This window comes from Engystomops pustulosus, chromosome 1 (assembly GCF_040894005.1).
Source record: "Engystomops pustulosus chromosome 1, aEngPut4.maternal, whole genome shotgun sequence".
NCBI classification, from domain to species: Eukaryota; Metazoa; Chordata; class Amphibia; order Anura; family Leptodactylidae; genus Engystomops; species Engystomops pustulosus.
In genome coordinates, this window is record NC_092411.1 from 279,134,909 (window position 1) to 279,154,701 (window position 19,793).

Below are 19,793 nucleotides of genomic sequence, written 5' to 3' on the forward strand. Positions count from 1 at the left end.
AGGTTCCCCAATCACCATGGTACACCCTGGATGGAAAGACCTTAATCGGTCTCACTAGACATTTAATGGGGGAGATATAACTGATAATATGGAAGACATCGCTGGAAGCTACATGAAAGAGAAAAAAAATAAGTAAAGCTTCTTTTTAAAAATTAATTTTTTTATTAAATTACAACTACAATCTAAATCAAGGGGAAGAGTGTTGTCAGTCACTCAGTCCAGCTGTGATTAGGATCAAGTACTAAGGAAGTCATCTGGTCAATGGACTGACATTTCAAGGGAGTCTCTCCATGTCTCTCTGTGCTGCACCTCTGATCTCGGCTTTGGTCTTATTTGAACTTGGCTTTGACATTCGAAACTTTCTGAATGAGTGAAGCAAACTTTGAAATGTCATTGAAAGTAAGAGTTTTACAGAAATAATAATACCAGTCCTCTGGATTTCGTGCAAATAGATTCATTAAGAAAATCACAATAACTGGAATAACCTTGAGGTCAGGGAGAGAAACATAAGGCAAATTGTGTTCTTAGAATGAAATGCAAGCATCGTGCATTACATGTCTTATAGATTAACGTCAGTCTTAGTAATACATATTCACAGGAAATTACATGGGTCCAAGGGGCATCTCAGGACTCCAGGTGATCACAAACAAGCACTGGGCCCCCTCTCCCCCCAATGTTGCTCCCAGATCAAAGTGTTTGAATATACTATAATACAGGGAAGAAAATCTATACCCCAAACAAGAATAAACACAGACCCCAATCTAGATCTCAAAAATGAATCCAGACCCCAGACCACATTCATACATTTTCCTAGAACCAGACTCGACGCCAGTCAATATTTTTAAAAATTAGCTGATTAAAGTAAATATGTCAGTGGGTTTAACCCTGCAGATTGCAGACCGAGCTAGGTAGAAGACGGGTAGAATATAGTGTCCCACCACCCCCTCTCAGCTATTGGAGGGTGTAGTTTGTGATGCGTGTAGACACCTGCTTCCATCTCTACGCCATAGCGGCCAATGGTTGGAACCTTTTTATTCTTGGATGAAATAAAGAAGAAAGTTTTATGGTGAGTGCCGGAATTTTTTCTTGTTGCCGTGTGATTGATAGTTTGTGATGGGACTGAGGAGATTTGTCTGGTGTCATAATTGTTAATATGATGTTTGCTCTATACCGCCAACTAGTGGATATCTCTGTATAGGTACAAGCGAGATGGACACATGACATTTCCTCAAAGAGGATTCTTCCTGAAGTCTTTAGGAAAAGTCACCTAGGTCCATCTGACCAAGAGAGAAACCAGTGCATACCCAGTTCAACTATAGTCTGATGGCACAGCTCCATAGGCTGCTTTCCATCTTTGGCCCAGCCTCACGTCCAGTCCCCTACTCCCACAACCTGTTACACCCCAGGTCTATTGTCCATCAGTTATCAGGTATGGTGGTGATCACAGAACGGCACAATACTTCTATAAGACAAAAACAAGCCTGTAGTCTGTACCATTCAATGCCGAGAGGCCAACATCATCATGTCTGGCAGTCAGAGTGGAGTCTCCACCATACACTCACAATGGTGACTCCTGAGGATGACTACCATCAGTAAATAGTCTCAAGAAAGTTTCCCCATATTGAGGCCAGCAGTGTAGACCTATTCTTATCAATATAAACCAAATTGGACTAGCAACCAAGTATAAATTCCCTAACAAACCAATCATACCTCATTAGCATGAAGTCTAAGACATAAGGGAACCGTGACTAAGAACCAAAGGTCAATGGTCAGAAGCCCGGCTTCATAAGAGATGATGGAACTAAGTAAGACAACGTCTTATTGGAATGACCAGTCCTCAATGCGGAGAGTCATCACAAAGTATAGAAATATGAATCAGGGAGAAATCTGAAGCCTAATTCTAAAAATAATATTCCCATACAACTCATGAGTCCGTTGTCACACAATAGCTTGATCTACTGTGATCATGACCCCCATGGGAGCCGGTGGTGCCAGCTGGTTAACCAGTTCGATAATGTGGTCGATAGCAAAAAGTCATTGAGCAGCTATGTCGAGAGGAAAATAAAAAGTTATGGCCTCGAAAACCCAAAAAGAGATGGTTTGTAAAAGGTTAAAGTCTGCAATGTCCAAAGTCATGACTGCGAGAACATGGCCACCAGTGGCAGCCGGCTATAAATATTGATGCCGGTTTGTTGACATCTCGTCAGGACAACATCTGATGTTTTTATGGTATTATTTTTAACTATGTTCCTTGGGAGAAGAATAAGAACCAGATAAATTATATTTTCTTCCTTTCAGCCTCAAAAGAAGAATCTTTTGCAGCTTTTTGATTTCTCTTCGGTCTGGCAAAAAGCTTCAAGAAATTCTGACAGTCGAATAATAGGACATAAACCAGGCGACACAATGCATGCAACTTTTTTTTTCTTGACGTTTCCTCAAGCCCAGAATACAAACAAAATTATAGAGATTTTTCCAGAACAAGAAATGCATTTCTATGATTAAGCCTAACATCTGAGGCATCGAACAGAATCTCCTACAGTAAATCAGGGAGCTGGAAAGTCACTGCATATGGTGTGGGTGTGAATATTGAAACGTTATTGGAATCTAAGATGCAAATAACAAACAGTGGAGCTCCTTTTTTGAGACATGTATTCATTAGCTAAACTCACATCTCTCTCGAGGACCCAACATGGATGTATGTTCATCAGTCAGATCATTGATTTCAATGGGTCGCATGTAATACCTCATCTCTTCTGTGGAGGCACTATAGGCAAGTTAAACCATAGCACTTGTTGGGATTTACAGTAACTATGAAACATGTGACACAGAGAGGCTGAAGTTGGCTGAAGAAGTGCCCAAACTACAACCAAAACCCCCTGATTTATGGCAAAGTGCCAAGATTCAATTTAACCAGTAGAACAATAGAAAGAACGCAAAGGAATTTGGATTATCATTATAGAATCGCAGGGCCTGGAGCTCCAAGGATAATTTATGTCTGCCCATACCTCCTCACTCCTTCTGTAGTCTAAGACAGCGATGAATGTGTTGCTTTAAAAAAGTTCTTAATGTGACACATCCTGGGCTGCCTTGGGCTCTGGTGGAAGCCTTGAGTGCTGTCAAACTCTTGGGTAATGCCGTAGTGTCCACAGAGAGGGCTCCAAATGCCATCTATGGCACACAGGTTCACCACCACTGTCTTAAGCCATGCACTTTACGCCCTAGTGTGATCACATAGCATAATACCCCCACTGTAAGTGACTCCAATAATGTATAACAGTACCTTTTGTGGCCCCACTTGGTATATTGATCCCCCTTAGTGACTTCCACATTACATGACACTTCTTGATATGGGACACCTAAATTGTATTTGGCCCCATTCCTGTCCTGTAGCCCCATTCTTATAAGCCCCCTTTTGACAATGTACTTTATTAAAGAAATGTGTTCATTTGTTCCTTCTGTTTCCCGTGTCTTTTTTTCCTGTATTTAGCATTTTGTCAACTTTCTGTCCTGTATCCACTGACAGTTGAGTTAAAGAAACCTAATAAAATGTCTAATGACTTAACTCCTTACAGAAAGTTCCTGTACAGTCTACCCTCCTCAGAGAGCTGAACGATCAAGGGAAATGTCCTCTAGGTATGGGAAAAGTTAATCTATATTTATACTGTGTAAAGGACTTTGGATACATTCCTCACTGCAGGAGAAAGAAGGAGCGGAAAAAGATGCAGAAAAAATGTTTTACTCATTGAGTTATAGTATAATGTTTACTATCACCTTCACCATTGATTTCTCTAATACCAAATGAAATTGGTTGAAATATATAATTAGGCTCTCTGGTAACTTTCCATAAAGTTGTTTGAGCAAGGTTTCTCTAAAGATGGGAGGGGGTTTGAGGGCAAAAACTAGACTACTCTAAACTTCTTCAGGAGTAGCTCAAAACAAACTACAGTAGTTCATTGACACAATGGAGCACATTTACTTACCCGGTCCTGTTGTGATCCCTGATCCAGACGGTCCGATGAAGACGAAGTCCGGCGCGATTTACCAACATTGTGCGCCTGAGATCCTGCATGTGTCGCTTCTCTGCCGAGGTCCGCCGGAGTTCACCTTCTTCTTCCCGGAGTATGTGAGTGAATGTCTTGCGACACAATTTGCAATGTTAAATCCCGTGCGTTGTCCGAATTCGTCGGATCGTCCGACGGCCTGCCCCCCAATTTGAGTTGCGTGAAAGCCGGCGTCGATGTGTCAAAATCTGATCGTGTGAGCCAAAAACCCCTGTTAAATGCGGCGCAACTCGGAAATCATCGGGAAACGCCGGCGAAAATGAGCTCCGAGGACCCTTGGCATATGAGCCCCAATGGATCCAAACCCACTGCATGTGCTGAAGGTCCAGACTGGAAGTGCCTATGTTTTTTGACTTTTTGAAATAGCATAAAATAGAAGAAAGGTCTGGAGAAGGCGGTGCCAGTGTAGTTGATGCATCATATAATAAACTAGACTGCATGAATGTAAACATGGTCCAATTTAAGCTCAATAAAACAAATGCGTACAAGGCTCCTAGACCAGATGGGTTACATCCCAGAGTTCTTAAAATCTACACAGAAGGCAAATGTGGGGCCAATATTTAAAAAGGGCTCTGGAACCTCACCAGGCAATTACAGGCCTGTAAGCTTAATTTAGATTGTGGGTTAAATACTTGAATAGTTACTAAAAGACTATATACTGGAGTATGTGACATCACATGGTATAATAAGTGACAGCCAGCGAGGGGTTACTAAGGATAGAAGTTGTCAGACTAACCTGATCTGCTTCTATGAAGAGGTGAGCAGGTGCCTGGATGGAGGAGCAGCTGTGGATATTGTGTTTTAGGACTTTGCAAAAGCATTTGACACTGTCCCTCATAGACGCCTGATGGGTAAAATAAGGTTGCCATTTTTTATCGGCAGGAATTGTTCTCAATTGGATGAGGGATTATATTTAAAGAGTTGTGGTCAACAATACCTACTCAGAATGGTCACCGGTTATAAGGGTGTACCCAAGGGTTCTGTGCTTGGCCCACTACTGTTTAATATTTTTATTAATGATATAGAGGCAGGAATTAATAGCACTGTGTCTATTTTTGCAGATGACACCAAACTACGTAGTCTAATACAGTCTATGGAGGATGTTCATAGGCTGCAGGGTGACTTGGACAAACCGAGTGTTTGGTCGTCCACTTGGCAAATGAGGTTCAATGTGGATAAATGTAAGGTTATGCACCTGGGGGCTAATAATCCACAGGTAACATATGTCCTTGGAGAGCTAAATTCTGAAGAGATAGATTAAATAACAGCATGCAATGTCAATCAGCTGCCTCAAAAGCCAATAGGATCTTGTCATGTATCAGAAGTGGTATGTACTCTTGGGATAGAGATGTAATATTACCACTGTACAAGGCATTGGTTCAGCATCACCTAGAATATGCTGTCCAGTTCTGGGCACTGGGGAGAAAAAGGAGCGAACAACGTAGAGCCACAAAAATTATAAGGGGTATGGAGGGTCTCAGTTATGAGGAAAGATTAAAACAACTAGATTTATTTAGTCTCGAAAAGTGAAAACTAAGGGTTGGTGTGATTAATTTTTATAAATATATGAATGGTCCATACAAAGAAATATAGAAAGAAAAACTCCATCTTCATGTCCTCCTAATATATTGGCAAATTTTATTTCAGAATACAGCTCGTATCAGGTATAAACAGAACAACAAGTTTTTGTGTAAACTTTAGTCTTGATCTACACTTAAAGGGGTATTCTCGTCTCGGCATTCACATTCAGTTTCATGAATCTTCCATATATAAACATTTCTTCAATTGGGTGTTATTAAAAAAAATGTTCCTGTGTGAAGATAATTTCTCATAAATGTAGTAATTTTTTCCCTTAGAAACGAGATGGCTTCTTCGGTTACGACCACCTCACATTTAGGCAGCGTTGGCCAGACATGCACTATTGAGCTCTGCCTGACCTCCTGGATTTAGCAATCATTACCACAGGACGGCTGTGGGACCTGCAGTAATTCCCGGATATTTCATATACAAAAACTTTTTGTTTATTTGTGCAATCCCTCCAGCAGAGGTGGCCGTATCCAAGGAAGCTATCTAGTTTCTAAGGGACCACATAGCTACGTATGTATGAGAAATTATCTTCACACAGGAACATTTTTTTTAATAACATCTAATTAATGAAATGTTTATTAATGGCAGATTTATGAAACTGAATGCTAATGCCCAGATGAGAATATCCCTTTAATGACAATAACACACTATTTTAAAAGTAGCCGCCTACATCAAATGACTAGGGCAGTGGTGGCACTCAGAGCCCTTTTTGTGGGCACACAGGATTTCACCCCAACACAGAGTTTCCCAGCTAGGACTCAAGGCTTCCTCCTGTGATCCAATACAGCCCAGGACGTGCCATGCTCAGCGCTATTTGGCTGCCAAGACTACAGGAGGAGCGAAAAGGTGTGGACAGAGATGGATTGTCATTGGAGCTCCCGCTCTGGGTCCCCTGATTCTTCCTCTTCAGGGGACCCTGGAGGGAAGCTACAATCCAAGTTTATCCATCATCTTTCTATTGTATTGGTGAACTCAGGACACCAATAGAATTAAAACCGGTGATGCAGCAGTAAGTTACTGTCAATAAGTTACTGCTTAAATTGTCATGTTGGCACTTTGCAACATATATGTGGGTTTTGGTTGTAGATTGGGCACTTAGTCTCCAAAAGGTTCGCCATCATTGGACTAGGGCAGTGGTTCTCAACTTGTGGGTCGCGACCCCGGCGGGGGTCGAACAATCAAAACACAGGGGTCACGTAAAGCCATCGGAGCCACGATTTTTTTGCATTTTTTGGCACAAATACAATATTCTTGTATATGGTTTGGGGTCACCGCAACATGAGGAACTGTATTGTGGGGTCACAGCATTAGAAAGGTTTAGAACCACTGGACTAGGGGATGTGGTCTCCACCTTGATCACATGGTGGCTAGGGGAAGTGGCCTCCTTCCCGGATGATGGAAAACAACTTTATCAACACCAAATTTGACAAAATTGAAACAGAATGGATGCAAAGGAGGGGTGGTCTCCGCCTCCAACGCATGTTAGATAGGGGGCGTGGCCCCCTTCCCATGTGATGGAAACCAATTTAATCAGCACCAAACTTTATTTTGATAAAGTTGGTTCCTATCACATGGTACAAGGCCACTCCCCTTATAGCCTTCAGGTGATAAAGGCAGAGATCAGACCGTCTAGCCATCATGTGATGGAGGTGGAGACAGTGCCCCCTAGTCATGTGATGGAGGTGGAGACAGTGCCCCCTAGTCATGTGATGGAGGTGGTTTCTTTTTATATAGTGTGTTATTGTTATCAAGTGTAGATCAAGACTAAGGCTTACGCCGAAACACGTCTGTTTATGTATAATACCCGATTTCAATACGAGCTGTATGCTGAAATATACTTTGCCAATATATTGGGAGGACATGAAGCTGGATTTTTCTCTTTATGTTTGAGGTTGTACCTTGTTGGATCTGTGGATTTGGAGCGATCAGGAGCGGGAGAGCTGTTTTATTGCTATTCTTAGCATTCAAAAAATATGGTGCAAAGTTGTTCCAGGTTAAATCAAATCAAAAGATAAGGGGACACTGTCTCCGCCTGGTGAAAACAAGGTTTAATCACCAGAGGAAACGAGATTGTTCTTTACTGTAATGACTGTGAAAAGCCACACCCTTTTGCCACATCACTTCAAAAACCCTTAAAATATGTCCCAAGGAGGTTTTTATTGCCTCAAATTATGATGAAATTCTGATAAAAATCTAATAGATTAATAAGTCAGTCCTGTTAATGTGTCAGTAGCTGCATAAGCTCGGATGTAGTGTAAGAATTTCAAAGTTCTGGATACTCAATAATACTTCTATACTGTGATTCCTAGTGGTCTTGGGTGGACTAAGCAGTGTGTGAATGACTTCGGATTCTGTACATATCTATAGTATAGGATGACTTCAGGTCGTACACAAACAATGGCTGATGAATCAATCTCCTTCATCATTTCTGAGCCTCTCCGGCACATGTTCTCCACTGATTGTCCCCAGATCACATGAAGATCCCAGATCTGGACATCAATTGAAGAACAAGTACATCAGAGTTTGAATTCCGAACCCTGCAGAGACCTCACTTCAAACTCAGCGCGTTCCTCCATGTGATTTCTACGTATCGTTCTCTCTGAGTCTATACAATCTATGATAGCTATAGAGATGGAAATAACGTATTCTCTCTACACCATTTCCTCTCCCCTCACCTCCAGCAACATAAAACCAAGATCATTAATGAAGCATATTTAATAGGAAATCACTAAAAAGCCCATTTATCCCGGCATGGTTTACACCACCCGCATCTGGCCGATGACTAATCTACCTGGGCACGTTCCTGTGATTTACAATGGTCGCTGCCACCGCCAATAGTTTAATCAATCTGGCAGATATTAATGAGGCGAGCTGCCATAATAAAATGTAAAATACACGACTTCCAGCCACGCACAACAATAAGCGGACGCGTCCTCAGGAGCTATTCACTGATAATTAACGAGCGATGGATCCGTCGTAATTCTCCGCATTTTACCGATACCACCAGCAGATTGTTTTCTATTAGCTTTATTATCTCTGCCGTCGATGTTTAGCCTGTAAAAAAGTAAACTTCTAAAAACTTTAGGTTGTTGTTGCAGGGTTTTCTATCTTGGGTGCTCCACTCAGACCACAGTCAGCGGACATCGTGAACTAAGGACACATCATTATGATGGACACATAGCAGTACGATGTAAGGATAATTCCAAGACCTCCCCATCATCCTACCTTGGGCTTTTTTTCACACTGCATTGACTATCCATGTAGAGAGGAAGACCCTCGCTTTTATGGAGGGATATCCTTTGTAGGTTGATGGACAGGGACGGGCTGGAGCTCCCTGACCTTTGCTCCTACTACAGAGCTGAATATCTAATGAGGGTTAGAGACTCTCTAACCTCCGATCTCACACAAAAAGCAATTCTCCTCCGTGCCACTGTCTGCTACCCCAATGGCCAGAAAAGAAAGACTTATCCTTACTCTCCGATCTGACCTTTTGGCCTACACTACTGGTCCGCAACTCCCAAGTAGCCAAGTCCTCCCTACTCCCTAAAAACTTCTCCATGTATCCACAAATTGCTGTCCCGCTAGTACAGTGTTACTATCCGTGTGTTTATTCTATTTTTCCGGAAGCTGACCCAACTGTTGTTGGAGATGTGGTCAGGAGAAGTCTACATTTTTTCACATATTTTGGGTCCTACCCAGTCTTATCCCCTTTTTGGAAATTGGTACAACCAACCATCTGTCAGATTTCTCATTGCCACTTGACCCATTGTTGTTCCTTCTTCATCATGGTGGTATTGCCACCCAGGTATACAAACATTCTCTAAACCACATCATGGCAACCTGGTCCTCTATAGGTCTTCTATCACATAGTGTCTGGGTGGCAGCAGAACAGGAGAAACCTGCAGGAGATAAGACCAGGACAAAAAGTTAATGGTAAGTCCTGGTGTAGAAACCCTCTACTATCATCCTTACAATACTGAGGGCCTTCCACGGGGGAAAGGAGCAGAATTACATGGAGAAGACTTACCATGTATCCTAGTCGTTGAGGGGAGCAGTGTCTGGGAGGCTGTTGCAGAAGACAGGGGCAGGCCGCTTGTATCCTTTGCTGTAAGTCTCCCCCATGAAGGGTAAGCGTTGTCAGGATGAAGTGGAACTTTTCTCCTCTTCCAGGTTGATTTTAACATACTAGATGAAGAAGAAATACTGACTTGGCAGAGAGTAAACGGCTATGCCCAATTGGAGACACAGAGGAGCTTCGGAAATCTATAATGTCTATCGAATTTTGAAAAATACCCGAGTGAGAAAGGACATCATTTCATCACTTCTGAAGAAAGTGCCTTATTATTTATGGTTCTTCTCATGGTTCTTCTATTCTGTATTGTTTGTACTGAAGCAACCCAGGAATCTGAGGGACCTGCAGGAGACAAGACCAGATGCAATTGTGACCGATGAGACGTAATGTTGAGATCCTCCACCATCGTCTGTATTTGGTCTCGTAGGGTAGAAGTAAAGAGAGTTTTACAAAGTCGTTTATTTACCTTGGACGTCTTCTCTCTCCTCCACTGCTGCTTCTGCTGCACAAAGATAATAATTCACATTAATAATATTACTGCATGGGAAAATATAGGGGAGACCCCAGTGCTAGAGCATGTACACCCACTCCACTCCTGCCCAAGGAGACCATGGGAACACAATCCGTTTTTTTTTGTATATACATTTGCTAGACTCTTTAAGAGAAATTATACGAATCCATAAACATAGAGCACCCCCTACAGACCGCTATGGATAGATAGAAAGTGAATTATCACTTACCTGTTCTTGCCACTGCTGCTCTGCAGACACTTAGGTCTCCACCATCTGCGTCTTGGCCTAAAAGAAAAAATTAGTAGATAAATCATCGCCATGTGATGAATGGAGGATATGTCCCAGGATGAGTCTAAAAGGTTTTTTACATTGATATTTTTTGAGTCTTGTTCTGTAGATACTGAGAGCAGCAGAGCTCAACACAGAAAAGTATGTGACCCCAAGAGCACTCCAGCAATGTAAATTCAGTCCTATTTTTGCTATATATTAACTGGGGAGACTCGTCGCTCTCCCAGGCCTCCATCACCTCCTGCCCAAAAGGTCTGTAATAGAATATATGGAGACCAATGTAGGATTATTATTACTTAGCATTTCTACAGTATATTACTTCTATGTAATCACTTTTTGACATCTGAGCTTTGCACTCACCTTCTGGGGATTACATCTTCTTCCACCTCTACAACCACTTCCTCCTCATCTTTCTCTGATCCCTCTTCCTGTGGTTCCTCCTCCTCTTCCTGTCGTTCCTCTTCGTGTGGTTCCTTCTCCTCTTCCTGTGGTTCCCCCTCCTCTTCCTGTGGTTCCTCCTCCTCTTCCTGTCGTTCCTCTTCGTGTGGTTCCTTCTCCTCTTCCTGTGGTTCCTTCTCCTCTTCCTGTGGTTCCTCCTCCTTTTCCTGTGGTTTAACTTCCTCGCTATATGATATAAAACATAAATAATTTCACTATTGGGTGCAGATTATATGGAGACTAGGTAACAATTGTCTATAGTGGTTTCATATCCTTCCATATGTTACAATGGGATGAGCCCCTCATGTGCTCCATATACCCTTCATGTCTTCCAAATATCTCTCGTGTCCTCAATATATACTTCATATCCTCCATATGCTCCTCATGTCTCCCATGGAGATCAATTTAGGATCATTATTACTAAGTATTTATACAGTATATGGTCCATATAATATCTAAAGTTCTGCACTCACCTTCTTGGGATCACATCTTCTTCTACCTCTACAGCCACTTCCTCCTCCTCTTTTTGTGGTGCCTCCTCTTCCTGTGGTTCCTCATCTTCGCTACATGGTATTAAACATACATAATTTCACGATTGGGTGCAGATTATACCCCTAATGTCCTCCATAAACTCCTCATGTCCATCATTTACCCCACATGTCCCTCATATGTCCCTCAGATCCTTTATATACTCCTTATTTCCCCGATATACCTCACATGTATCCATATGCCCCTCATGTCTTTCATATAACCCTCATTTCCTCCATAAACCTCACATTTCTCCTACATATCCCTCATGTACTCCATATACCGCTCATGTCCCCATAAACCCCTCATGTTCCCCATATACCCCTTGTGTCATCCATATACCCCTGATGTCCTCCATATACCCCTGATGTCCCCCATATAACCCTCATGTCTCCCATATACCCCTCATGTCTCTTATATACCCCTCATATCCTCCATACATCCCTTATGTCCTCTATATGCCCCTCATGTCCTCCATATACCCCTCATGTCCATCATATGCCCCTCATGTCCTCCATATACCCCTCTTGTCCCCCCATATACCCCCCTGTTCCTCATACGCTCTTCATGTTCCTCATATACCCCTCATGTCCTCCATATACCCCTCAGGTCCTCCATATAGAAATTATGTCCTCTATATGCCTCTCATGTCCCCTATATGCCCCTCATGTCTTCTATATGTCCCTCATGTCTGCTATATGCCCCTCCTGTCCCCCATATGCCCCAAATGTCCCCCATTTACTCCTAATGTCCTCCATATGCCCCTCATGTCCCCATATACCTCTCATGTTCCCCATATATTACTTGTGTCCTCCATATACCCTGAGGTCCTCCATATACCATCTGGCTCACATTTATTAAAAAAAAAACTGTGCAGTTTTCCTGTGTAGTGTTTAGGGGGCACCAGATTCATGAATTGTAGATAGAAGGGAGAAGTGAAGATTAGGTGGTTATTTCTTCAATGTTGATGCTGAGGGAGTGAGACTCTGGTCCCTAGATTCATGAATCTGGCGCAGCCACGCCACTAATGTGTCTTTATAAATACATGTACAAATAGTTTGAAAAAAAATGCTTTTATAAATGTGGGTTATTTTGGCTCCAAATACCCCATATGTATTCCTTAATATCCCCTATATCCCCTTAATATAACTTGTGTCTCCTATATACTCCTAATGTTCTCCAAATATCCCCCCTCATGTCCCCAATAAGATGCTACATAACTCGTTCCCATAACAACACATCTGTATAATATGTATAATCTATCACATTCCCACAGATCTAACCCCTTGGATGCAGAATCTTATACAGAATTACTCAAAATGATAGAGATGAATAAAAACTAGAGGAAAGTGAAAAGCCCCTTAGAAAATGCAAATTGTGATTTGGCCCATTGCTACGGACATCTGCTGCAACTTGTTGTCCTATCCTTAATTTTAATGAAATATTAATGAAATCAGTGACTTATCTCAAAATATAAATGATTGATTTACTTACACTGCCATCTCTTCCTCCTCATTGTGAATATTCTCTATGTCTTCCTCCTCTTCATCACTCTCTTCCTGACTGATGTAAATCACTTCCACTTCCACCTCTTTCACCTCGTTCTCATCCTCTTCTTCCTGGATGTTACCCTCCTCTTCATCGCTCTCTTCCTCCCTGATGTAAATTACTTCCACTTCAATCTCTACCATCTCCTCCTCATCCTCTTCATCACTCTCGTCCTCCATCGCCATCTCCTCCTCATCCTCTTCATCACTCTCGTCCTCCATCGCCATCTCCTCCTCATCCTCTTCATCTCTCTCGTCCTCCATCGCCATCTCCTCCTCATCCTCTTCATCACTCTCGTCCTCCATCGCCATCTCCTCCTCATCCTCTTCATCTCTCTCGTCCTCCATCGCCATCTCCTCCTCATCCTCTTCATCACTCTCGTCCTCCATCGCCATCTCCTCCTCATCCTCTTCATCACTCTCGTCCTCCATCGCCATCTCCTCCTCATCCTCTTCGATGTAACTCTCCTCTTCATCACTCTCATCCTCCATCGCCAGTGGATCCTATAAGTGGATCACCAGAATCCCACAATCTCAAGAGGTTATGGTAAACAATGGGAATCCTATAGACCTTGGCATCACCTATGAGACTCCTGCACGGACGCCCTGAATTGTACATTTACTGTTATTCTCTATGGAGTGGATAGCAGTGAGATAAGAAGAGTCGTCCACCCTGGGCCCCAGGTACATACATCATAGGGCCCATCATCAGGATATAACATATAACCATAGACCCTATTCCAGCCTGAACCCTACATGATAATGCACATAATAATATTCCCATGTACACTAAGACAACTCTGCCTGGAATACCAGATATTGTGCAGGAATAAATCTGAACAGTAAGGGGGACAGTAATCATAGTTTTACAGACTGTTTCTAGCATTTTTTTGCGCAAAAATCTGGCGCAGTTTGTTAATTTGGTGCTTTTTTTTGCAACATTTTCTGGCACACGGCAAAGTCTGGCACTTAGTGGTTTTGAGTCCCTGCTCCTTATCTGATTTACTTACCCGGTCCTGTCACGATCCTGCGGTGCGATGTCCAACGAGGATTCGGGACTGCCGCGATTCAGCAAGACCGTGCACCCGAGTTCCTGCATCCGTCGCTTCTGCCCCGAGGTCTGCCGGAGTTCACCTGCTTCTTCCTGGTGCATGTGAGTGCGTGTCTTGTGACACATTTCTAAATGTTAAATCCCGCGTGTTGTCCGAATCCGTCAGGTTGTCCGCCAACCCGCCCCCCGATATCTGTCACGTGCAAGCCGGAGCCGATGCGCCAAAATCCGATCGTTTGCGCCAAAACCCCAGGGCAATTCGCCGCAAAACGGAAATCGATGGGAAACCCGGCGAAAATGCGTCCGGCAGACCCTTAGTAAATGAGCCCAAGTGAGCGGCTGCTATACAGATGTTTGCACGGGATCTATCACTAATTTGCACCTAAACAAAAATGCATCTACTCTGAGCAGGTGCACTTCCAAAAAACTTCACCTTTCATTACTAAAAACAAAGGTTTTCATTTGCCAAATGAAGAATTCCCTCTATGCAACATGGAAAATACTTCGGAGCAGTTTTAAAATGTAACATTTCTCCAGTAACGACATTATAATAAAAAAGGCAAAGACTCATTTCAGCAAGAATTTTTTTTAAATATCTATCACTTTTAGTCTCTGCAGTTACATCACAATGTGGTCCGGACATTGTACAAGCTGAGACTTTAAATGCAGAGATGAAGCCATGAACGTTCTGTCACCTTTTTTGAATCTCGTTCCATTATTAGTCACAAATGAGATTTACTTTGAAGGGTAAAAATTAGAGACAAATTTGGCGCAAAAATAGGCGCTAATGAATCGGACATGCGACAATTCCAAAGTGCATTTACTAAGGCAGAACTAGATCCATCATAGATCAGGAGCCAAAAAGAAGAACAAACCAGGCGCAAAAATAGGCGAACCTGAGACCCCCCTATGATTAATGTCCCCCAAAATGTTCAGTGAAGGGTTCATGAAAAGATACAAATGGGGCCCCATAATAAAATTTACAATAAGATCACATTCAATTTCCCACATCCCTTCCATAGTTATCAGTAATATATAAAGCTGAGTGTATGTGTGTGTATGTATGTATATGTGTGTGTATGTGTGTATGTACCTATGTGTGTCCGCTAAAGGAATCTGTACTGCTGGGTTTACAGTTACCAAATTTGGCACAGCCGCTCTCTGTGATTGTCATTGACTCGGTTTTGAGCTGAAATTTTCACCCTGCACTTTCCAAAATCCACTTATTACCCACCATATACAGGAGTCATAGCCTGCTGCTGCTGCTGTGGCAGTTGGGAGCTGAGCCGTGATTGGTTGCTGTTCTGCCACAGGTCATTAAAGGGGTTTTCCCACAAAGAAAAGTGCTGAGACCCCCACAGATCACGAAAACAAAGGGTCCGTTGGACCCCTCGTGGTGCAGTCAGATTAATGGAGCAGACGGCCGTGCATGGCAGCACTGAGACCCCCACTGATCAGCAAGTTAGGCCCTATCCCATGGATAGGGCCTAACTATTCTTCATGCAAAAACCCCTTTATTATGAGCTCAGAGCTGTGATCGGTTACTATAGGCAATGGGGGAAATTTATCATCAAGTTTCTGAGGTAAAACTGTTCTCGTTGCCCATGGAAACCAATCAGAGCTTGGCTTTAATTTTATAAACAGCTGTGGGAAAATGAAAGCTGAGCTCTGATTGGTTGCCATGGGCAACTAGAACAGTTCTGCTCTAAGAGACTCATGAGAAATCTCCCCCAATGAGTATAAGACGGTAAGAAGGTAAGATGTGAAGTAATATGTCAGGTAATATGATAACCACCATATACTGGAGCCATTGTCTGCTGCTGCTGTGGCAGTTGGAAGCCGAGCCGTGATTGGTTGCTGTTCTGCCACAGGTCATTAATATGAGCTCTGAGCTGTGATTGGTTACTATAGGCAATGAGTAGAAGACACTTATGTGTGACGTCAGATGGATAGAGATACAGAGAGATAGGGGGAGATTTATCAGAAATGTCTGAGGTAAAACTGTTCCAATTGCCCATGGAAACCAATCAGCTGATCAGCTGTAACTTTATAAACAGCTGTGTGAAAATGAAAGCTGAGCTCTGATTGGTTGCCTTGGACAACTGGAGCAGTTCTGCTCTCAGGCACTTCTGATAAATCTCCCCATAGACAAAGTGATATTTGGAGACAGAGAGAGTCACTGGAATGAGAGTGTCAGAGACAGTCACTGGAATGAGAGTGTCAGAGACAGTCACTGAAATGAGAGTGTCAGAGACAGTCAATGGAATGAGAGTGTCAGAGACAGTCAATGGAATGAGAGTGTCAGAGAAAGTCAGTCACTGAAAGAGACTGCCAGAGACAGACAGTCACTGAAAGAGACTGCCAGAGACAGACAGTCACTAAAAGAGACTGCCAGAGACAGACAGTCATTGAAAGAGACTTCCAGAGACAGACAGTTACTCAAAGAGACGGTCAGATACTGAACTTTCATTGCCGTAGTCCACATTGTAGCAAAACAAGGAGGGGTTTGTTTTAACTGAAAGGCATGCGACCGGTTATGAGCAGCACATGTTTTGCATGTAACGGTCTCATCCATTTTAGTTGAAACGCATACGCAATCGGGATAAGCCCCGCCTCATTCCAGTTGGATTGCGTTGTAAAATGTAATTAGATGCAGCCATTAACTTGTCTATCAATTATAATGATCTTGTGTAAATGTTGGTAAATCTGGCAAATGCTGATGGCTCTGCCTTTTCCCCAATTTCACCACAACCCTTTATCAGGAACTGGTGAGAGCCACAAAAACTTTCAAAAACTTGCTTCTAAATGATTAAAGCTCAGCCATTACTTGCTGGGGGGATCAGATGTGTTATTTTCTCTTTCTTGTCTGAAATAAAAGGCGTCCTGGGACTTTTCTCTCTGTATTATAAGATATTATAATAGGACAACAAACTAGTCTAAAATATCTGACATAGTAATATAAAAGCTGACAATGTCACAGGACATGAAGATGTGAAGTAATAAAGGTCCCATCATACTGTAGTATTGAGTGTAAAAATACCCCCACATGGTGATGCTGTGGAAAGACCCCATCACAGCTGAGGGTTTGCTTCTAGGTCACAGTGTTACTTTGTAACCTTCAAGCACAGGGCCGGATTATAGGCGGGGCTCCCGGGGCTCGAGCCCCGGGGCCCCCACCATCTTGCCCCCCAGGGGGCCCCCACCAGATCGCGCCGTCCGCCCGACCCCGGCACAAGTTACCGCCTCCCCGCCCGCCCTTCAGCTGCATGGCCGAGCCGTCCGCCCCCTGGCACAGGTACCCGCCTCCCCGCCCGCCCATCCTGCTGCATGGCCCGGCCTACCCACCCGCTCCAACCCCGTTCGCGCTCCCTCCTCCCCCGCCCGAACAAGAAGCTGCGCTCTGCTCCATCCCCTTCGCGGCCCGAAGAAGCAGCCGTTCTCCGCTACCCCCCCCCCGCCCGCGCCGAACAAGCAGCTGTCCTCCGCTCCATCCCCTTCGCCGCCCGAAGAAACAGCCGTCCCGCTCCCCCCGCCCGAAGAAACAGCCGTCCCCGCTCCCCCCGCCCGAAGAAACAGCCGTCCCCGCTCCCCCCGCCCGAAGAAACAGCCGTCCCCGCTCCCCCCGCCCGAAGAAGCAGCTGTCCTCCGCTCTCCCCCCCCCGCCCGAAGAAGCAGCTGTCCTCCGCGATCCGCCCCCCCCCCACGCCCGAAGAATCAGCTGTCCTCCGCGATCCCCCCCGCCCGAAGTAGCAGCTGTCCTCCGCGATCCCCCCCCCCGCCCGAAGAAGCAGCTGTCCTCCGCGACCCCCCCCCCTCCCCCCCCGAAGAAGCAGGTGTCCTCCGCGATCCCCCCCCCCCCCCCCCCGCGAAGAGGCAGCCGTCCTCCGACCGAACCCCCCCCTGCCCGTACAACCCCCCCTCCTGTCGGAACAAGCAACCGACAGACCCCCAGACCCCCCCCCCCCCAACACCAGCCTGACGCCACAGCCGGTCAACATAAAAGGGTAAGTATATACATTAAATACAATATGTATTTATCTGTGTATATATGGTGTATATAGTGTTTTTTATATGTATATACAGTATATATACTGTGTGTATATACTGTGTATATTGTGCATATACTGTATATATGTGTAACTGTGTATATACTGTATATATGTGTAATTGTGTATATACTGTGTATTTATGCATCTACTGTGTATTTACAGGCAGTCCCCGAGTTACATACAAGATAGGGTCTGGAGGTTTGTTCTTAAGTTGAATTTGTATGTAAGTCGAAACTGTATATTTTATAATGGAAGTTCTAGACAATTTTTTTTCTTTTGCCCCAGTGACAATTGGAGGTTCAAAATTTTTTGTGTAATTGGGCCAAGAATTATCAATAAAGCTTCATTACAGACATCTTACAGCTGATCATTGCAGTCTGGGACTATAGTAAAGCATCCAGAGAGCTTCACCAGAGGTCACAGTGGGCAGAGGGGTCCGTCTGTAACTATGGGTTGTCTGTAAGTCGGGTGTCCTTAAGTAGGGGACCGCCTGTAATGTTTATATACTGTGTATATGTGTATATATGCATCTACTGTGCATATAATGTGTATATACTGTGTATATGTGTATATATGCATCTACTGTGTATATAATGTGTATATACTGTGTATATGTGTATATATGCATCTACTGTGCATATAATGTGTATATACTGTGTATATGTGTATATATGCATCTACTGTGTATATAATGTTTATATACTGTGTATATGTGTATATATGCATCTACTGTGTATATAATGTTTATATACTGTGTATATGTGTATATATGCATCTACTGTGTATATAATGTGTATATACTGTGTATATGTGTATATATGCATCTACTGTGTATATAATGTGTATATACTGTGTATATGTGTATATATGCATCTACTGTGTATATAATGTGTATATACTGTGTATATGTGTATATATGCATCTACTGTGTATATAATGTGTATATACTGTGTATATGTGTATATATGCATCTACTGTGCATATAATGTGTATATACTGTGTATATGTGTATACATGCATCTACTGTGCATATAATGTGTATATACTGTGTATATGTGTATACATGCATCTACTGTGTATATAATGTGTATATACTGTGTATATGTGTATACATGCATCTACTGTATATATAATGTGTATATACTGTGTATATATGCATCTACTGTGTATATACTGTGTATATGTGTATACATGCATCTACTGTGTATATAATGTGTATATACTGTGTATATGTGTATACATGCATCTACTGTATATATAATGTGTATATACTGTGTATATGTGTATATATGCATCTACTGTGTATATAATGTGTATATACTGTGTATATGTGTATATAATGTGTATATACTGTGTATATGTGTATACATGCATCTACTGTATATATACTGTGTATATGTGTATACATGCATCTACTGTATATATAATGCGTATATACTGTATTTATATGTATATACTGTGTATAGTTGCATATACTGTATTTATACACGCATATATTTGTATAAGCATATATGTGCACATTTAAATATATATGATTATGTTTATATGCTGTGTATGTGGTATGTATGTATATGCTCTGTGTACTGAATGTGTGTGTGTGTATTTCCCATATGTGTGTGAAAATGCTGTATATACTGAATGTGTGTGTATTTGCTGTATG

At 42.9% G+C, this 19,793-nt stretch overlaps 1 protein-coding gene across 2 annotated transcripts; it reads right to left on the bottom strand.

The window, feature by feature from the left end:
• Positions 1-7,786: 7,786 nt before the first annotated feature.
• On the bottom strand, positions 7,787-15,475 carry LOC140113331 (uncharacterized). 2 transcript variants are annotated; one of them, XM_072132638.1, is made up of 9 exons: positions 15,319-15,475; positions 12,981-13,537; positions 11,432-11,521; positions 10,881-11,144; positions 10,461-10,517; positions 10,187-10,222; positions 9,942-10,062; positions 9,676-9,833; positions 7,787-9,547 (listed from the first exon to the last, which is right to left on the bottom strand). In XM_072132638.1, exons 1-7 carry the CDS (start codon positions 15,319-15,321, stop codon positions 10,017-10,019), a joined length of 1,053 nt encoding a protein of 350 aa, XP_071988739.1. In that variant the 5' UTR covers positions 15,322-15,475; the 3' UTR covers positions 7,787-9,547; positions 9,676-9,833; positions 9,942-10,016. The 2 variants fall into 2 exon arrangements, with proteins under 2 accessions (XP_071988739.1, XP_071988740.1); XM_072132639.1 differs by lacking the exon at positions 15,319-15,475 and having other exon boundaries at positions 12,981-13,612.
• Between the last annotated feature and the right edge of the window lie 4,318 nt (positions 15,476-19,793).